Consider the following 20,571-nt stretch of genomic DNA (forward strand, 5'->3'; position numbering starts at 1 on the left):
GGATTATAAGTTCTTCAACTCTGTATTTCCCCACCATCCTTCCCTACATGTGTTGTCATATTACACATTGGCAGAAGTTATGCAGTTCTTGAGCTGTGCTGCCGCCCAGTGGTGGAATACTGACCACTAAAACTGAACACAATATACTGTACAATGTTACAAGTTTGAAAAATAGTAGCCTTTATTTTCTAATGGTGGTATTTACAGGTGGCGTGCTGTCTTGGTACATGTGATGAAGCATATAGTAATAAAAAGATATGAACACATCTCAGGCAAAGAAAGAAACCATTTACCAAATTAACTACTGATAATTGAATATGGAACAAGATAAATATCCTATCTAATGTAGTTTTAATACTACAAAGAACGAGGCTTCAGCATTGCCCTTCAGCATCCAGTGAGTAAACGTACACTCTGTCTTACAAACATGTGCCTTGCTAAATTATTCAAATGAATGACAAATACAATTCTAGCATTGCTAGAAAAACAATCAATATTACAAGAATCACAGGATAACATCACATCTTGATTTAACACACAAAGAATAAAATAATATTAGGAGAAAAGCTACAAGAAAACAAGCAGTTACAAATGAAATTGTGAAGACACTGATGTTTGGTAGACATTGGCCAGAGTTACTGTGGATATAGTTTGTATCTCACAAGGATCCCTAAAATAGTTCACATGGAAATAAGATTTTGTCAATTTTTGTAGTACACTTCAGGACAATGAGTATACTGTTTAGTGGTTTTGGCGACAATACAAAATCATGGAATACATATTTTTTCTTTTAGGTTTTATATTGAATTTCTTTTCAAAATAGGATACCTTTGGAGGGCAGTACCTCAGTGAACACAATATGATAAATACATGTTCGAGAACTGCTAGAATATCTGCAACATTGTACTCACAATGTTCCTGATACACAAGCTGTAACGGCAGTCACCACGGCTTAAAAGACATTTGAGATCATTGACGATACATTTGGTTTCTGAAACAGTAAGCTTTCCATAAATAATAAAAGAACCTTAAAATCTGACAAATAATATTCTCTTTTACATCGATATACAAACAACATAACAAAATGTCATAAATACAGGGCGAACTGGTGCCCCGAACATTCAATTAACATTAATAGTACTGTGTTTTATAAATGCAATATGATTAAAGTACATTGTGAGTTGGTGTTGTGGTGGGAAAAAACACATTAAAAAAAACTAACTAGCCAAATCTGGCTTTTTCATGCGAAAATGTAGAGTGATGGGGACTGTAACATTCTTCTGGAACAGCAGAAAGGAAGTGCTTTAAGAAAAAATGATATGGAGAAAAAGAGTAGAAACTAAACAAATGTTAGGTAGTTGAGATAAGCCATGTTTCCCAACACTCCAAAGACATTTTGGTTAAAAAAGGGTCACCGTAAACCTTCAAATCCAACAATAAGAAATATGAAGCCTTGAATTTGCCATGTAGAGGTAAATATTTTATATTTTAGCCTATCCTATAAATACTTGTATTAAATAACACACTGAATATTTTAATATGCCATTTTGGGCTAAACTCTAGTAATAAACATCATACTTTCAAAGGGCTCAGCTAAGTGTGACTCAGATATTATGTCTATTATAGAAATAGGTTAACTATTGTCTAAATTACAAATACTGTTTGTGATATTTACGCAATTCTCTAATATGATAGAAATATCGTTTTAATTTAATGTGTGGGGGAAAGATAAACTTTAGACACACTGCAGTATGAAAGGTTTCTATCAAACTTCTTTCCTACAATATTAATTACTGCTGAGTGGTCATTTGTTTTATAAAATACATAAAAGGAGTTACTGACATTGTTTGTAGTTTTCTGAATCAAAGAGGGGATCAATATTAACAATAAAGAAGGTAAAAATATAAGGAGAATTTAAAGTCTGCCTCAGTGAGTAACAAAAACAGCAAAGTAGGGGACAGAAGGAACAGGATGTGGAGTTTTATCCCTGATAAAACAACTTCCCCCGGAGATGAATGACGGCAGGCACTTGAATGTCATGGTTGTGTGTGTGTGTGTGTGTGTGTGTGTGTGTGTGGTGTGTGTGTGTGTGTGTGTGTGTGTGTGTGAGAAAGTTGTGGATAGTCATCACAGACTCATAGTCCTTAAAGAGTGTTTCTTGGAAAACAAAATACGGAAGTAAAAGGTGCCTCCTCTTCCTCCAACTCAGGATTCCATCTCGTCTCCGTCGAATGACGGCGGCTCAAAACTGACTACCTCCTCGTAGGTTAACCCTGAAAGACAAAAAGAGGTGTTGTTAAGGTAATCTATTAATAAACAATTAACATGTATGCCTTTTCCTCCCAGCTAGTTCAGGTTATTGCCCCAGGTATCCACGATGTACTTACTCTTCCATTCCTCAATCTCCAGCTCACGACTTTCAAAGCTCTGGTCATAAGGCTCTGCTTCGGGCTCGTCGTCCGGGTCGTGGTACTGGGCGAAGTACGGGTGGGCTAGAGCCTCGGAGGCTGTGATCCGTTTGTCTGTGTCTAGCACCAGCATTTTCTCCAGCAAGTCCACAGCTTAAACACAGCAACAAGAAAAACTTGATTATTACCTTTTTCCTGTAATGAATATAACTGAATAGATTTTAAAACGTATTTCATCGCTGTCGTGAGTATATTTTATAGCGATTTATTTGAATTGGGCAAAACTTATAATAATTGAGGATAGTCCTGAGTCCTGACCAAGAAAAACAGTGACTTTCTAATAACACTAGAGGGACTCAGTGAGCCAGGAGTAGTATAGCTCGGTGCTGAAAGGGGACTTACCAAGAGGGTTGGCACCGATAAACACATCAGCAAAGTTCCTCTTAGGCATTTGAGGAAGTGAGTTAATGTAGTTCCTCGCCTATGAGAAAAGAACAACAAAATAGCAAAACAATAAAAGATAACGCAGTGGCACTTCGCTAGAGCTGCAGCCTAAAAATGTCAAATATTTTTGAGACGTAACATTGATGTAATGCAATTGCCTGGTGCAGAAACTATTATTGCCTTACAATCTCCAATTACGGCATGATGCAAGCACTTTAACACAAGCCACATCATTACAGAAACATTAGGCTCTAATTTCAGAATCAATACGCATTACCATCAGTACAGATAGCCTGAGAGAAGCACGGTGAGTCAGAGAGGAAACAGGGAGGAAGTGAGAGCAGAGGGCTAACATGCAGATGCAGACTGTAAGAAAATGGACACATCTAATCTAAAAAGTATGCGTCTTCAAACTGTGGCTCGGCCCAGAATCCAGCTCAGGGGAGGGGGGTGTTGGTGGAGGGCTCGTGTCTCACCTCATGGCTGGGCATCCTGCCTATGAGGGAGGCTGGGGGCGTCCCCGTCAGGCGCATTATCTGCTGCAGCTGGTTTATATCTAAAGCTTCCGAGTCAAGGGGCATCGTAACATGGAGGTCAGCATTTCAAAGAGCATGGGGGTTTGTGTAAGGGAGGAGGGGGGGGGGGGGGGGAGGGCACACACGCAGGGTGAGGATGTAGATGATTTAAGAAGAGGATAGTTTTTTTAGCTTCGATGTACACACTTAAATTCCAAGTACCTTGAGTAATTGTACTGAGTATTTCCTTTTGAGCCACTTTAAACTTCAACCCCACTTCATATCATAGGGAAATATTGTACGTTTTACTTTACTGCATTGTTATAAATCTGAAACTACTAGTTACATTACAGATCAGGATTTGTACACCCAAACATATGAAGAACTTTGATGTATGTTAAAGTACATTGTCATGATTATATTGTAATAATTGTACCATTCTCAATGCAGGACTTGTACACAAGTAAAGGATGTGAATACTTTCTCCACCCCTGTATGAATGACAACCATAGCCTGACTATGACCCTTTAAAAGAGTATTATTATGAAAGAGATTCATGGTTGCATTAGCCAATTGCTGCACTAGAGTCCTCTTACTTTTTCATAGGGAGAGGTTAGAAGATTGTATGTGTTCATGGTACGTGCTAGAAACAAAAATGGGAATCAAAGCCTTAAGCTAAGTGCAAATAAAGCCACACAATTTCAGGGCGAAACAGGTGCAGCAGAGAAGTAGTGGTAGCAGTACAAAGTAGAGTAACTGTGTGTCTCTTGCCAAGGCGACACAAACACAGGCGGGAGGGGCGGTACATGGTACTTTACACTCACAGACTCCGAAGAGCTTTTCATCAACAGCTCGGGCCCTGGGGTTCCAACGAGCATCATTATAAGTTTCAACTGATCAATGTCTACCACACGCATGAAGGAAAACAGGAAGGTGGGTGTTGGATAAGGAGAGAGGGGGAAAGAGCTGTCATAGGTGAACAAAATATTATTTAATATTTAATGCAACTAATGTTCATTTTTAATCATTGATCTGCAGATTCTTACCAGTTTCTGCATATAAAATGATGCCAAATAGAAAATATAAATGCAATTTAACCCTAAACATGTTTAATCTACACATTTAGATGTTCCCTTACCCTTTGGAACGAGCTCCTGCGCATTGAACCTTAAAATGTGCATGAGTTTATATTATGCAAGATTTCATTTTGCTTTGTCTGTAGCCTCTAGATTAAAAATACCACTTTTCACTAATTTGCTGATACAGGTAAAATGAAAATGTCCATAAAGAGTGTTTTTTTAACTGTGCCTCGTAGGTGGGTGGCTCCACCACCAGATTTGGTTTTGGTCTGAGGGCACACATTTAAACACCCACGGAGCACTGAGTGAAGGAATGGTGTGTTTGATCATTTAGAGCAGGAATCACAATCTGTGTGTGTGTGTGTGTGTGTGTGTGTGTGTGTGTGTGTGTGTGTGTGTGTGTGTGTGTGTGTGTGTATGTGTATGTGTATGTGTATGTGTGTATGTGTGTATGTGTATGTGTGTATGTGTGTGTGTGTGTGTGCGTTTGTGTGTGCGTGTGTGTGTGTATGTATGCATGCGTGTGAGTCCCGATTACACAGTGTCTTTCTGTGTGTTTGGACATTGTTATATTCTGTTGCTGCTGAATGAGAGCTCTGTGGGAGGGAAACATTAAGGTGTACTGCATCTTAGAGAAGCAGTGCAGACAACAGTGGGCAGCGCTGAGTCATAGACTGCAGGAGCTCTTAACTACTATCACATGCATGCACATATTCTAACACACGCTGCCCTCACTAGTCTCGCATGCACTTGTACATGTGTGTGTACTTGAATCACTGTGGTCTTGCAACAAAAGCAACAGCTTGTGTGAGAAGACCCTTGAATATAGTATTATGAAGTATGCATCATCTACTACCTCTTCCAGATCTACCAAAGACCTACAGCACAGGTTGACTACAAGGAGCCATTTTACTTTTGCATGGCAATGCCAGTGCTGGAAGGATACGGTCTGTGCCAGGGAAGAGCGTCTGTCCAGTGAGTAGTTCAGCCATGATGCAGCCCACCGACCAGATATCCACTATTACATGTAAAGAGGGAAAACATTCAGCATTGTAAATAGAATATGATACAATTTGTCTGGTTCAGGTCAAGTATAAGTTACATTACATTCACTTCATTAGTTTAAGCTTTGAAAAGCATAATGCCTATAGGACTCTTACATGGATTTCACAAAAAGTTGTATATTGTTGAGCTCTTTTGAAAAATGCATTGCTGAATTACCGCAACTGTTCAACACACAGATGTCAGTGAGGTATTTCAATTGTGTGAAATCGCAAATTATTTACCGTTGTATTCAGTTTCAACCTCAAACCTTCTGATTTAATCAGTGTGTGTACCTGTCATATTGTAGTGCATCCAGTTGAGCATGATCTCTGGGGCTCGGTACCACCGGGTGGCTACGTAGCCGGTCATCTCATCATCTGTGTGCCGTGCCAAACCAAAGTCCAGGATCTGAGGGGGAAAATATTTGTTTTGGTTTGAGAGGTAGAGAGAGTGAGGAAATGGGCTGCACCATTTAATCTCGACACTAGATCCTCTGAATCTTATACGATGACATTTTAACTACACCATATTTCACCTTGAGCTCACAGTCTTCATTCACAGCCAGATTACTAGGCTTCAAGTCCTAAGGAGAAAAGGGAGCAAGAAAATAAAATTAAGCATTGATGCAAAAGTAACGGAGCCTTTCCCGGTCTCTGTTGACGTAGCTGATGACGTCTTCAGGAGGTTAACTCATCAATTGTCTGAACAACAACATCCATCACCTTTAAAACTGAAGTGGTTTAAAGGAAAATAAACAGTCATTACTTACTCTGTGGATAATATCTGCAGAATGGATGTACTGTGGGGAGGAAAAAGAACAAAATAATGGTGATTGAACTTATATTGCAGTCTCAATTGGAACACAGCCCAAAGTGTATTTAATCTGCTATTTTTGTACTGTCACAGTTTATTGTGTGTACGTGTATGTGTATGTGTATGTGTATGTGTGTGTATGTGTATGTGTATGTGTGTGTGTGTGTGTGTGTGTGTGTAACCGCGTGTGTCAGTAGTTAACAAATTATTGTAAGTTCTGTTGAGCATTTCCCTCTTCTTGCGATATAGTTATATATCTCAATAGTTATCACCGTAATAAACCGTATTTAATTTCATCTACTGTACACTATGAAATGTACATTCTGTTCTTGTATATATCATATTCTATTTACGTGTATATAGACTTCTTGCACAATTTTTTATTTGTATTTTTTTATTTATTATATATGTTGCATCGTTGGAGGAGCTCGGGTCATAATATTTTCAGATCCATTTCTACACTGTAGCTTATGTGCATATGACATTAAAACCTTGGAATCTTACACCAAAAAGTAATGTCTCTTAAATAATAGAACCGTTTGTTATATATGCCAGTCCACAAATGTATATTTACACATATTGCAGAGCGGCGAGAGCAAGTAAAAAAGACTGCATTTATTGATAAAATCATCAATGCCAGATACCTTCTACTTGCAGGTTACTTTAATTTGGGTTACCCCAACAGATGAAGTATTCAGAGAGAGCTTAATATCAGCCACAATAACGGCAAGAGGTTAGAGAAAAACTTTAAATAGACCGATTCTCATTCATTTGGCTGTTAGATTTAGATAAAGATTATGTTTCTACAACCAAAATAGGTTAATTAAGTAATTTTTTTATTTATTTTCAAATTACTGACAAAACATAAGTTAGTAGCCTAACAGATCAGCCTAGGAAGACAGCCGACTGATAAACGATGTACGATGTGAGGGTCTAAGGACAGAGGGTGTCGTTTTCTCATACTGATATTCTGTACAAACTGTGCTGTTGTATTTGTTGTAAAAGTGTCTTTATTGTAAGGTATTTTTATTGTATGTACAGCACTTTGGCTCGACCAAAAATCGTTTTAAAAATGTGCTTTATAAATAAAACTTGATTTGATTTGAAACATGTCGAACAGCACCAGTTTCTAGATACATTCTTCTGTTTCGCTGGGAGCTTCACTGACCTTTAAGCCTCGGAGAATCTGGTAGATGAGGAACTGGACGTGGTCATCGGTCAGCTTTTGACACTTGACGATGTTGTTAAGGTCTGCACCCATTAGGTGGGTCACCAAGTATCTGCAAATCATACAGTTCAGATGATGAGAGGTGGTCTCCAAATGTCTGCATGGCTATATTTGTTTTCTGAAACCTATGTTGTTATCTTCTGCAGCTTTCTTAAATTCTTTAAGAATTTGAAAAAAGATGTTTTACTATCTGCAATAATGACTTTGAAATATTGACTTCATTTACAAATCACAAACTATTCTTTTAACTTTCCAATTTGAAAGATAGCCAGTGGTTCAAGCATTCTCCAAACATGTTAAGAAAGAAAGAAGGGGAACTGATAATAAAGATTGTTACCAGGAACATTTTGATTGTTTCACTTACCTTTTATTGATAGTGAAATGTTTATTTTACAGCTAACAGATAAGCCATAAGAGACCAAATATAATACAATAGTATATGTGAAGTTTCTGAATGTCACATCTGCTCGATCTGTATTGCACAATTATTTCTGTCTTTGTTACTTTTCACATTTGTGTAATTTCTATCTTTTAATATTTGTATGCATGCCTCTTAATTAGTTGTGTCTCTTTTTTGGAAAACTATGAGAATGAAGAAAGGTGATTGAAGATGAGAAATTATTGTAAATGTATGTATAAATGTAAATATGTAAGTAGGAATAACTTGCAGAAATGATTTAAAGGATAATCATTGATCAGCAGTAAGTAGTGGGGTGGGAATTAATAAGCATTTGTGTCCTCCTGCTCCCTTTCGGACAAATATGATTTATTATTATTTTTTGTTGAATATATAAATATTATTATGAATATTGATAAATACTGTATTTTAACAATACGGTATTCTGTTTTTCACATTTGTTTTTTACATTTTTTAATCTGTTCGAAATAAAGATTGAAATGAAATGAAAAATAATTGTCTAACTTCAGTGCTGGGTGTCTGCGTAGTGTGTAGCTTCATCTTACATTTCCACAAACGTGCAACATGCTGATGACGCCACAGCACACTGAGAATTCAAGGACTCTGATTGAGTATTCTGCACACACACACACACACACACACACACACACACACACACACACACACACACACACACACACACACACACACACACACACACACACACACACACACACACACACACACACACACACACACACACACACACACACACACACACACACACACACACACACGGCTGTTACCATGGAGACTAGCTGTGATGTGCATTGTGCACAAGTTCGCCCTACAATCACCTTGGTGAAACCTGCCACATGCTGCATTCACATTAAGTTATTAGATGCAGTGATATGATGTGTTCCTAACTTTGCTGTTGTGTTTATCTTGCAATCATCTGCTGATATGAAGGGTTGCATTGTGTGAGTATGAAAAAAAACTGAAGAGAGCTTAAGACAAAAGAGACGCAGAGACAATAAACAGACACCAAAAGACAGCAGTGAAGGGGTGAGAGGAAGTGTCACTTACACATCATTGAACTCCTCTAAGCTTGTTGCTGGTGTGAAAACATCTAATAGACCGATCACCTGAAGACAAAAAGAGAGATCAAAGGTCAGAAAACATTCACAAAATATATCAGAAAGAGATTTTTAATAAAGAAAAAAGCACATTTGTTTGTGTTTGATCAAAAACATTACCTTATTAGCATGCGTGACTATCAAAAACTGTGTGACATTTTTACCATCTTAGTAAAGTTAGACAACTCAACCTTGAAATTATTCTGTTATTATTCTGTATATCTAAAGTGTTTTTTAATACAGTCAAACAAGCAGACACGTCTTGCCTTGTTACTCAAGTCTCAAGGACTCATGCTAGCTTTTTTGCACAGTGACGTACACTAGGTTATCTTGGCAATCTGTTTTGGTTACCAAATCATTTCACATAAATGGAGTAGATAACAACCACCACAGATATGAGTTCAGAGGAAGCGGAGAACCCTCTCTGCTAAAGTTTGTGCATCACACTGACAGAACAGACAGGGGTGTTATATGATGTGTCTAAGTGTGAACAAAAGAAAATCTACATTTAAGACACTTGGCACAAAAGGAGTGCGTCTTACTGGAAAACAACACCACCACAACAAGTTTTTTGTAATAGTTTTTAAAGTCTGGGTATGTTGTATTTGTTTTTATTAGAAAACATTGCAATCGTTTTTGAAGTCATGGCATAATTAGTTTTATTTGGTGAAATGCTATTTGCTAGATCTTTTTGTCACAACTGATAAGTGGGTTTTGACAACATGACAGGCAAAACACAATGATTATGTAAAAGCAAATGTAATAATAGAACTACATTTGAATACTGTGTGTACTGTGTAACAAACTTGTTTTAGGAATCAACAGTTACAAATAAGAGAAAGGGAACAAAGACAGGAAACGTATCAGAGGATAATCATGTGTGTGTGTGTGTGTGTATCTACAGTACACGTATGCGAACATTCATGCATGTTCTGTGCATGCTAGCACACTGGTAGAGAGCAGCCAGCCCCCAGTGCCCACCCTGCCCCCGCCCCCTGGAGAGAGGCTCAGGATGGTAGGTATTGTAGAAACACAGGAGCAGCCCTCCCACACAGGGCACACAGACACAGCTGATTGGTGGGCTGATGCCACAACAAACAGCTGATTGGTCCACACAGCCATTCCAAAACTGAAACCCGGGGAGTCTCCTGGCAACAGCGTGAGCACAACCAGAATCCACTCTGTGTAAAGCATAGGTAGGTATTAAAATGCTTTGATGATTTAAGAACAAAAAGCACAGCTTTATGCAATCGTCCCTGTTTTGATGAAACAGAACCTGGCATCAACATGGTCATAATCTCAAACAGCAATATAACCTTATAAATAAGATGTCTGGACCACCACCCTCAGATTAAAAATGATTTGATTTCATATTGACATATTATAAAAGACATCTAAAACTTGTATTTGGCCCATGGTAAAGGCATTGATTCTGCATAATCCTAAATAATCCGAGTAAACCCCATGTTTTTTCCGAATAAATACACTGAGGTATTTTAACACTAATTCCCATTCTGCCTAACAACAGTTTTCAAGCTGTACTGGTAGTAAAATAAGACAAGATTCAGGAAAATGTTTCATATGCAGGAGCAATGTCAAATAGCGGCTTTCATTTCAGCATGTGATCTGCTGTATGTTGCTCTTTAATGGCTGCTGCTGAGTCTTTCAATACTTCTTCCAGCTGCAGTTTCCTTTTTTCCTCTATGTGTGTCATGTAAAACTGGATAAAGCCACAGTGAGTGACAAGGGAAACTGAGCACTCATAACAAGCTATTTACCTATTACAATGGCAAACAGCAAACTATTGAGTCTTTACAATGCAAATTCCCATTTTCCCCCCGACAAAGACCCAAAGCTCCAACAGAAATTACCAGTCTTACTCACACACTCAAACACACCTTTCAGCAGTGGATTTCCTCCCACACAGCCACACACAGGAGTCCATCACCTGATACATAATAACCACTGTTGTTATATAACACAAGAGGATACACAATATTTGGTCGGAAATGTAGCATAAAGAAAGTAGGAGCTGCGTTTGTGTTTCGTATGTGGGCAAGTGTCTGCATGCACTGTATCCTACCTGCACAGACAACCAAATCAGGAGGGGTATTACAGTCAAATTGCATCAGCTGCAACAATAAGAGATTGTAGGAACAGACAGCATAGCGAGTGTGATGTTACTGTAAACCTATTTGGTGACTCGTCCCTCACAAAGCGGTGCAACACAACACACTCTGACACATGCAGGTCTCTTCCAACAGGACCTTCCAATGACCCCCTTGCTTGGGGCCAGGGTGATCATGTGTGTGTTCATACTGTCACATGTTAGACTAACACAAGGAACAACTTTACGCTTCTTAACAAGTTGTTGCTCTTTCATATATCCGCCTATACTTTTTAACACCTGTTGTAGTGGCGCGTTTGTAGAAGAGTCAGCTGGAGGAGGTGGGAGGCGTCAGGTGGCACATCCGCCTCTGCTCTATAGTTCACAGAGTGGATGTCTGTTTATTGATGAATGCATATACAGGAGGGACTTAGCCAAATGCATGCCATATATGTATGTATAGTATACCATGTGTACACAAGTGCTGTACAGGAGAGTTCAAAGCACCATTCAATTCTACATCAACATTCAAATGCTGTGCAACATTTCATTTCCCATGTCTATTCATCCTGTTCAAACCAAGTGTTTCTGCACAGTTGCAGATGAAGATTGGGCAACCCTTTTATTTGATGTTAATATTGTATATATTATACAGATTACAATGGTGGCTGCATAGAACTATTTTCTAACTAAAACTTTCCTCACATAATGAAACACACGCAACTGTCGGTCTAGCAGCAATCCAACAGAACCATACATTACATAAATACATCCTCAATATTCAAAGTGAGGATTTATTTTAGGGTGATGGCATCATAAAATATAACAACAGATCATTTAACTTCCATTTGAAAACCTCAATAGAAGCTTCAAATGTAAAAAGAAGTCAATTGTAACACAAACTGGAACCTTTCTGATAGCTCAATTATCTATTTTACACCTATATTTCGACACCACCTTGCAGAAACTGTTTAACAGTTGAGCCATTCAAGGTGTTTCCCAGCTTTGGGATCACTCAACTCCTATGTCACGTTGGATATATAGCCACAATCCTAAGGGCAGATCTAAATGAGCTCCGGGAATCGTTGTAAGCTACAAATAAACACAGATAAAGACTGCAGTGGTAATAGTGCCTGCTTCTGCACGTTAGAACTCACCATGCAAACTTTGTGTGCACACATATGCAATCCTTGCTTAAGAGCTTATCTACAGAACAATGCATATCCACACAGGCCCTGGCCAGAGGTTTAAGTCAGGGTGACGGAGGTAAAGGGTGGGTGGGTTGCAGGGCACTTACATTCTCGTGCTTCATGTGTTTGAGCAGCCGCAGCTCTCTGTAGGTTCTCTTTGCGTGGATGATGGACTGGAAGGGCCTGGACAACTTCTTCACTGCAATTTTCTGGCATGTCTTCAGGTCATACACCGAACTGAAAGACACAATGTTTGAAACGGATAAGACCTTAATTATAAAAAGTACAAATATTGCAAAACTCAGTACACCATGTTTATTACTGTCATATCAAAATCATAAACCTTTCCCTTTAATTAACTGGAAATAAGACTGCGTAGTGGCCTTCATTTCAACAAAGCAAATAATTACATAACACAGAGCTGTTGGTTTGGTTTTGCTTCTCATTATATTCTGCAGCCTTAGGCTGTATGGAGGGAAATGACTGAATGTGCCGTCACAAATGTGCTGCTTTGAGTACAAAAACACAAGTGTGAAAAAACCCACTAATTGATAACTGACAAAAGGATTAAATGAAAAGTAAATCAATGATTATCTTTGTTTCAAAAAACAAAATAACTTAACAAAACAAATGCATCAGCTGATTTGTGTAGTTCACTCAAATCAGCACCTGCCCTGCGATTCTTAGGAAACTGTCCCATGTTAATGTGCATGGCTTCATTTAGACATCATTCATTCATTCATTATTTGGTTTGTTTTATTGATATGATGTAACAAAATACATCCTTGTGGAGGCAGTGTACGAGAAGAAGAGAACAGGTGGGACAAAAAGAACAGACAAAGTAGTGTTACAAAAAGCTAGCAGTGAAATGTGCTCTGTTTCCATTGCTATAAAAGTATCACTGTAACTTAAACTCTGGAATGCAATCATAGGATCGATGGTAATTGGTAATCAGTCTTTTGCCAGGGTGCAGGATCGACGTTCTGTACAAATCAACACACTTTGTGTAGATGATGGAAAGAGAGGCAGATGGGCTCTGCTTCCTCAAGAAGTGTGACATTGCTGCATTTCCTGAACACAACCCACTAACAATAAACCACATTCCTTCCAGGCCAATCACTGAGGCTGCATCACAAATGGATGATTGCAAGATCAGTCAGAAAAGAACAACTTCAGTTTGTGCAGAAACGTACTGTTTCCTCTTCTTGTGGTCTCACAAGGAGGGGAGCAGGAAATGAAACTGAGTTTTTTGCTTTGTTATACACAAAAGTACCGTTGCAATGACTAACTACACAACACACATCCAGAGGACCTTCAGGGAGTGGTTCAAACTCATTCATATACAGTAAGTGCAATACACTAACATTGTAACACTGGTCCAGTCTCAGCTGCACTGTGGCCTTCCAGTTAAAGATTTTATCCCAAGGCCATGTCAACACTATGCGTTACAGAAAGAGATGACTCATTTTATTCTGGACAAATTGCCAAAGCTGATTGAGAGATTTGAACTTTTGAACTCTCCACCGCACTTGACTGGGAATTCAACCTACTTGTGTGCAACATCACCAATAGCAGCATTAAAAGTAAATCTGAGTTGGTCTGCATTCATAATAAGAACATTAAGATAAGGAGAGTTTGTTCCATTAAGTCAGAGATAATCTCCCACACCCTCTGTACTCTATGTCCCAGTCTTCCAGAACAACTGGTATACGTGTCACTTGAGAGGACAAACCCACATATTTAGCTTTGGGTACACACACACAATGACCCAAAGCTAAATGACAAAACAAAACGACACACGCAAGCTGTCTTTAAGAACTGCTGCTAATTTGCAGGACAAACAAGACGGTACCAAGCACACATCATCCAATTAGTCTGTAATAAATGGAAGTGCAATAACATAATGGCCATAAAAGTGTGGGCTGTAAAAGGCGCAGCATTATGAGAGCGGGATCACGGGGAAGGAGTGATCGTCAGCAGTGTGTTGACTAACATACAGGCAAATGTCTACATTAAATGACTTTTAGACATGTCTAAGTTAAGTGTGATCAACTCACTTTACTTCAGAAATACAGTTCACAAGAGACAAAAAGATAAAGGCTAGTGAACCTTTTAACAATATAGAGATAACTCTTAGCAAAAACCATCTACACCAGAGACACCAAAGCAAAACAGTGATGCATTTCTAGGCAGCTAAAATGTAATTCAATTGTGCAAACCTGCAAAATAGGAACATTGCTTATTAGAGTCTTGCTGTGCAGACACACACATTACGAGCCTCATGGGTTCATTTGGAGTCATTATAATTCACATCAGTGTAACCGTAAGCAACCTGCTCTATATCTGTGTGTCATCTGAAATGTAGCAAGCATCTTGACACAGGAAATACTTTTGTGTATTAATCCTCTGTACATCTAGCTAATAAGCTATACTTTCAGCTTTTAATCTAATGTCAAAGCCAGTATTAGAAACATATACTGACACAGAGGTGTCACAAAAATATCTGCATTTTGAAATAAATAATGGTGAGATTTTTTTTTACAAGATGTATCTACTTAGCCATGATTGACTACCTCCATTAGTGGATCAATAGTCAAAAGCAGTACAACGTGCTTGATCCTATGCCATCTTGATTGCTGATTGTTAAGAGGAAAAATAAATCATACAAATACTCTTTCATCATGGAAAAGACACTAGCAGGTAAATGTAGTCATTAAGGCTGCTTCTTTAATCTGTTTATGGTTATGACAGGAACTAACATGCCAGATATGACCGTCAATTACACCATTGTGGACTTTTAGCAACATTACAACTGGGGAGGCTGATAAAACGATTTTAATGAGCAGGTTTTAAGATATATGCTTCATGTTAAGTATCAGTTTCATGTTTCCTGTCAACATTTAGCTTGCCTGTAGCTATCATCAGATCTAACTATCATGATGCACCTTAATCCTCAACAGTAAACACTTTGTTATGCACAAGATGATTTAAGGCACAATGTTTTCAATATAGCTTGATTTCACCTGTTCCACTTAGATACTATTATAAACAGGTCCAAAGGATTGAATGCTTATCTTTTATCAATGTACACCAACAAGCATTTAATATATATATATATGTATAAAGAACACCATTACGGCAGTATTTCGCATAATCCAGTTTGATTTATTATATGTCTTATACTGTATTTCCAATCCGCTGTGCTATATCTATCAATCCAGTGGTGCTGATGAAAGAAAACCACTCAACTACTATCCTTCCTCCACCTCCCAGATGAACTGGTTTAGCTTCTTTTTTTTTTAAACAAAAGGCTACTTAAAAAATAATAAGACTCAAAGTGTGTCCACCCACAAGTGTTTGTGAAGTGTAAACTCTGACAGAACAATTCATTACTGCATAACATCATTTTGAATACATATTTAGTATCAAGATTCAGTAATAAGTATAAGTAATAGCTATGAGGCTACCAATCTACAAAAGTTCATTCAAGTTATTCAGTTCAATTGCAAAAATGTTATCTTAAGTTATCTCCGTACCCAAGATGTCTGCAAGCCAAAATGTGTTGGGGCTCTAATCATAACACACACAGTCACGAAAAAGTGTCACTCTCCTGACACCACAGATGCTTTCGGTCATGCACGTCACATGACTAACTGCTGGAGCTTAAAGTCATGTCAAATTGCTGGTTTTAATGTTAAGCCGTGTTTGTTTGGAAATCTGACAAGTCAGTGCACACCTCTCTGAGGTAAAAACCAAGTCAGTCAGCCAGACCTTGAATACCACAATATTGCACCTTCTCACCACATTAGCTTCATCCTACAACCTTTCATCATCAGCAAAATACCCAATGCTGCATACAGACTCTTTTTAATATGTCAAAGTGAACAGGCTTCAATCTTTTTCGGGCATAAAGGTCGTAAGCACTTATTTGAAAGCCGACAAAATAAACATGCAGGGGACACAATTATGCATTTGAGAATGAGACATTTGAGTACAGACGCTACAAGAAAGGGACACGGATTCACCACAGCACCTTTAGCTGGGGCTGTGCACAGAAAACCTTTCAAGTAACTTATTTTCCAAAGCTGTTGTCTAGGAAAATCAATAGTAGTTTTTTAAATGTCAGTGTGTTATGAATGTCTGAGAGAAAGCAGGAAAACATGAAGTTCCTACATAAGATGATTTCTGTGATTCTTATAAAGAAAACAGTGTTATTGCGGCATGCAGTGATTACTTCTCTATTTATACTTTGTTCCACTTTTCTTTGAAAATAAAATAAAATGCTTAATACTGTTACCATGTTTTTTTACTGACTTGTGCATATTCTAATGCCTCTGTAATTATGTTTATGAATTCATCCAAGCCTAAAATATTTAGATATTTTTTGTTTTTAGCCATGATTCACTTCCCTGCAGCGGGCTGGAAATTATTGATTAAATATGCATATCTGCCCTCATTGCCCCGTGAGCCTGAAGGGGTTTCATGCTTGTTTCATCTCTGCTGAGAAACCTAAACTGAACAACACGAGGAACGCAGAACACAGTCCATACCGTAAACCCAGCCAGCGGCATTCACTGTAAACACTTTGTTTCCACACTAACCCTGGATCACATCCAAGTCTGACATTTAGAAAATGGAACAAAGGTCAGAAATAAGGAAAAGGGGGTCCTCTATCTTTTCTTAGAAGTCTTGTCTCTTGTATCTGAGTGACAGTTTAAAGACTTCACATAATACATGCTTTAAATATTTAAAATAAGGTAAGAGTCCGAGTCAAGAGCCTGGGGAACGGCATGGCAGCAACAACAAAGGCTCTGCTGGCTGAGCAGATGAAAGCGTGTCCAACCGGCCAACAGTAGGGCCTGGGAGTTTATTTATACATTTCAGATAACTTAAAAATGATATTAATGCCACCCTGCTGTTTGGACCACTACACATGCAGAATTCATTGTAGTTGTAATATTCAAAAGGCTTTGTGATCATATGATGTTGCTAAGAGATAGACTGATAACTCCTTGACCTGGTCGGGGATGAAATACAGAAAACACAGAGGAATGTAGATGCAGTTGGCCTTTATTCTGTAGGGTTATGACTACGAATATCTTTGGGAAATCTACACATTTGGTGAGGCAGTTAAGCTCAATGGTCATGATGAAGGTCACTTTCTTGGATATTTTTTTCATGTTGAAAGGTTAACTGCATTCATTTGAAAAGATTAACAATATCTGTGAAAATCATTCAATGAAAGTGTAATTTACAGATCAGTAAAAAGGAAGAGGGGAAACAGTTCATTGACGACCGAAAATGTATGTTAATATAAGACGTTCTGAGAGCTAATCAGTCTATGTCACATTCTGAAAGGGCACAGATTAGATTTTCTTATATAAATGCATGTTATTAACACAAATCGCAGTATTTAGTCTCAAATGCATTTCCATAATGAAGACACTGCATACATTCATCATGCCTTGCATGTGCAAAAACAGATCAAGGCCAATACAGTGACTGTTCAAATTGAAAAAAAGGTAATGTTATACACTTATTCATTTCTAAAAACTGCTAAAACCTTACATACTCAAAAGTAGAGTGTGTGAAAGAAGGGTCAAAACGAACAGTAAAAGTTGAAATGACGGCACCATGCCATCTATGACTTTGTGATGACTAAAAGTCGCAGCTGAGGCCACTACCTAACCTCGGGACTGTGAGTCATGGGTGTTCCACAACGGGAGAAAGGGTGACATCATTCTAGAGTCATCACCGTCGCCGGATCCTATAGAAAGCTCTGCGTGTGCACGAGGGGGCCTACTTTCTGAAGACCACGTGACCTTCTGGTACTCTGCAGGCTGCACCCTATTGGAAAATGCATAATGCATGCTATGTGTGTTTGTGTTTAGTACCAGGTTGTACGTGCAGGATTACAATACTATTGTAGTGGGAGGCGATAATTTCGCTAGGTGTTGGCTTTCCCCTCACCGCAGAGGAGCACAGATTGTGTTTGACGAGGAGGCACCACTTTGGCATGATGCAAGCGTGGACATGCCACTGAACATCAGCCTTCTTTCTAAAAACACAGACAAACCATCAAAAAGCTGCATGTTTAACACTGTGGATATAGTACAACTTCATCCTGGCGCTGTCAATTTGCTTCCTGGACATAAACGCTATATGTTTACAGAACAGGAGTAAGTAGAACAGCAGAGCAAGAATGTGCACAAAAACAAATATAATCCCCACCCTCCGAAGAGAAGCGAGCCAACCCGAAGCGTGCACAATGTGTCATCGGTTCGTAACAGCCCAAGTATGAAAATGTAAACAAACGGCACAAGTGATAGTTTCCCTTACATCAGCACCCTTCACAGGTATATCTGCAGCCCGTAATGAGGTTAACTCGGGAGGGCCTCTGTGGGTGGTGGGAAGCCGTTGTGCAATCGTTCAGTGTGCTGTGTACTCTGTGCTGCAACAACTGCTTACCATACGGATCCGTAAGCTCCGGAGCCGACGGGAGATAAGTTCTGGTACCGCTCCGGGACCTCCCACACGGTTTTGTTGAGCTCCTGTCTGTAGAAAGTGGGTCTCTCCTTCTGCGACATTCCTGCGGATTTACCAGCCGCGCAGCGACAAAACAAGCCAGCGGAAACTTCTGCCCTCTCTCCTCTCCTCCCCGTGAGTGGCACGACGTGGTGTGGTGCTGCTCCCTGATAAAAAAACTAAAAACTGAGACGGTACCCTTTCACATAAGAAAAACTTCCGCCGCCCAGTCCTGCAGATTCGGTGCAGTTGTGCAAAGCAAATCCCCACCTCTGCGTGCACGTCGGGGCTCTTTGAGACAACTTCCTCTGCTAGACGGGCTCGGGTCAGGAAGCTCGGTCTGGACTATCTTTCGCTGAATTTTTCGCACTGTTCTAGAAACGTGAACGCGAACGTCACTTCGTCACTGCGCGCTCCCGGTATTAATTATTTTCTCGCGAGAACTGAGACACAGTTGAGAAACAAGGGGATATCCCTGTTGAGGACATTATAGGGAAACTCCCTCTATTTGTGGACACTGAACATATCAAATATTTTTAAATATACTGAAGATATAATGACGTTGACCTAATATAATTACACCAGTGTTATCAGCTAATAATGTCTTCATAAAACAATGGAGCATTAATGCATACAAATATACAAAATATTGCCTTTAATATTAACCCCCAATAATTATTTATTTATTACAACTAAGTGAAAGTTCATTTGTAGTTGCTGATCAACAAATACAATACTTTAACACAAAAATAAAACTATATTTATGACTATATAAGACAATGAATCGCACAAGTATTCCACCATATATTTTTGCATACACCCAACAATGGCCAAAGTGCAGTCGTTTTATTTACTGCATAATTAGTTGAATTCAAATTGCCTATGTGTAATGTGTGCGGCAGTGAGTTGTTTATAGGAATATATCTAATCATGTCATGACCAAACAGTGACGCTGATGCTTTTTTTATATTCTGATACACAAATAAGATTCTTTATTACAAAAATAAAACAATTGTTATGACTATATAAGATAATTAATCTTCCCAGTGCTAGACATACTCATCCATTTATTGTGGCACACACCCCACAATGGCAAAGTTCAGTCACTTATTTATAACCTGCATAGTTGAATTTGAATCGCCAGTGTGTAATATGTGTAGCAGTGAGGTGTTAATAAAATAATATCTGTCAGCTAAGTGGTTAATTTGTAAAACGTCATCATAAGGCAAAAGGAGCATTACAGGGCTTTTTCATAGAAGAGATTCTGATATGATGCCGCAGGAAAAGCATAGGTGTGACTACAGTATAGATGAATGGCTGATTTATTCTGGTTTCTTTCAGTTTTAAGGTCCTGGTATTGTGCTTAATAAAATAGATTATCTAAGAAAATGTCAACTAAACAATGACATTGAACATTTCCAGAGCTTAGATATAATACACTTTCCAAAGCACTAAAGTTACTGGAATTATAAATCTGCTGACAGCAGGTTGTCCTCAAACAAAAAAGCGTGGATCAACTGCACTATTGGCAAAAGCCAGAGGGTTGATTTGGTGAGTTGGGAGACACTGCATATAATGTTCCTTGTGTGCTTCTTCTTTCACAGTTTTTCAGAAACAAAAAACTTGGTTTTAAAGTACAGCATGTGGGGAAATAAAACCACTGTGGTAGGTTTTATTGCCTTATG

At 38.7% G+C, this 20,571-nt stretch overlaps 1 protein-coding gene across 2 annotated transcripts; it reads right to left on the bottom strand.

The window, feature by feature from the left end:
• Window positions 1-159: 159 nt before the first annotated feature.
• Window positions 160-19,259, bottom strand: mapk14b (mitogen-activated protein kinase 14b). Of its 2 annotated transcripts, none has more exons than XM_034135010.1 (12): window positions 18,830-19,259; window positions 12,469-12,598; window positions 9,015-9,073; window positions 7,472-7,583; window positions 6,260-6,289; window positions 6,026-6,073; window positions 5,784-5,898; window positions 5,393-5,464; window positions 3,329-3,408; window positions 2,811-2,889; window positions 2,388-2,561; window positions 160-2,273 (listed from the first exon to the last, which is right to left on the bottom strand). In XM_034135010.1, the coding sequence occupies exons 1-12, from the start codon at window positions 18,946-18,948 to the stop codon at window positions 2,206-2,208; spliced, it is 1,086 nt and encodes a 361-aa protein (XP_033990901.1). In that variant the 5' UTR covers window positions 18,949-19,259; the 3' UTR covers window positions 160-2,205. The 2 variants fall into 2 exon arrangements, with proteins under 2 accessions (XP_033990901.1, XP_033990902.1); XM_034135011.1 differs by lacking the exon at window positions 3,329-3,408 and adding an exon at window positions 4,192-4,271.
• Window positions 19,260-20,571: the final 1,312 nt, after the last annotated feature.

Source organism: Trematomus bernacchii, unplaced genomic scaffold (genome assembly GCF_902827165.1).
Source record: "Trematomus bernacchii unplaced genomic scaffold, fTreBer1.1, whole genome shotgun sequence".
In the NCBI taxonomy this organism is placed as follows: Eukaryota; Metazoa; Chordata; class Actinopteri; order Perciformes; family Nototheniidae; genus Trematomus; species Trematomus bernacchii.

Coding starts and splice junctions, on each gene's coding strand:
- mapk14b (XM_034135010.1), bottom strand. CDS start 18,948: ATGTCGCAGAAGGAGAGACCCACTTTCTACAGACAGGAGCTCAACAAA. Junction 7,584..9,014: donor TTAGAGGAGTTCAATGATGT/GTAAGTGACACT, acceptor TATGATTTGCAG/ATACTTGGTGACCCACCTAA. Junction 2,890..3,328: donor GCAGGATGCCCAGCCATGAG/GTGAGACACGAG, acceptor CTTTTCTCATAG/GCGAGGAACTACATTAACTC.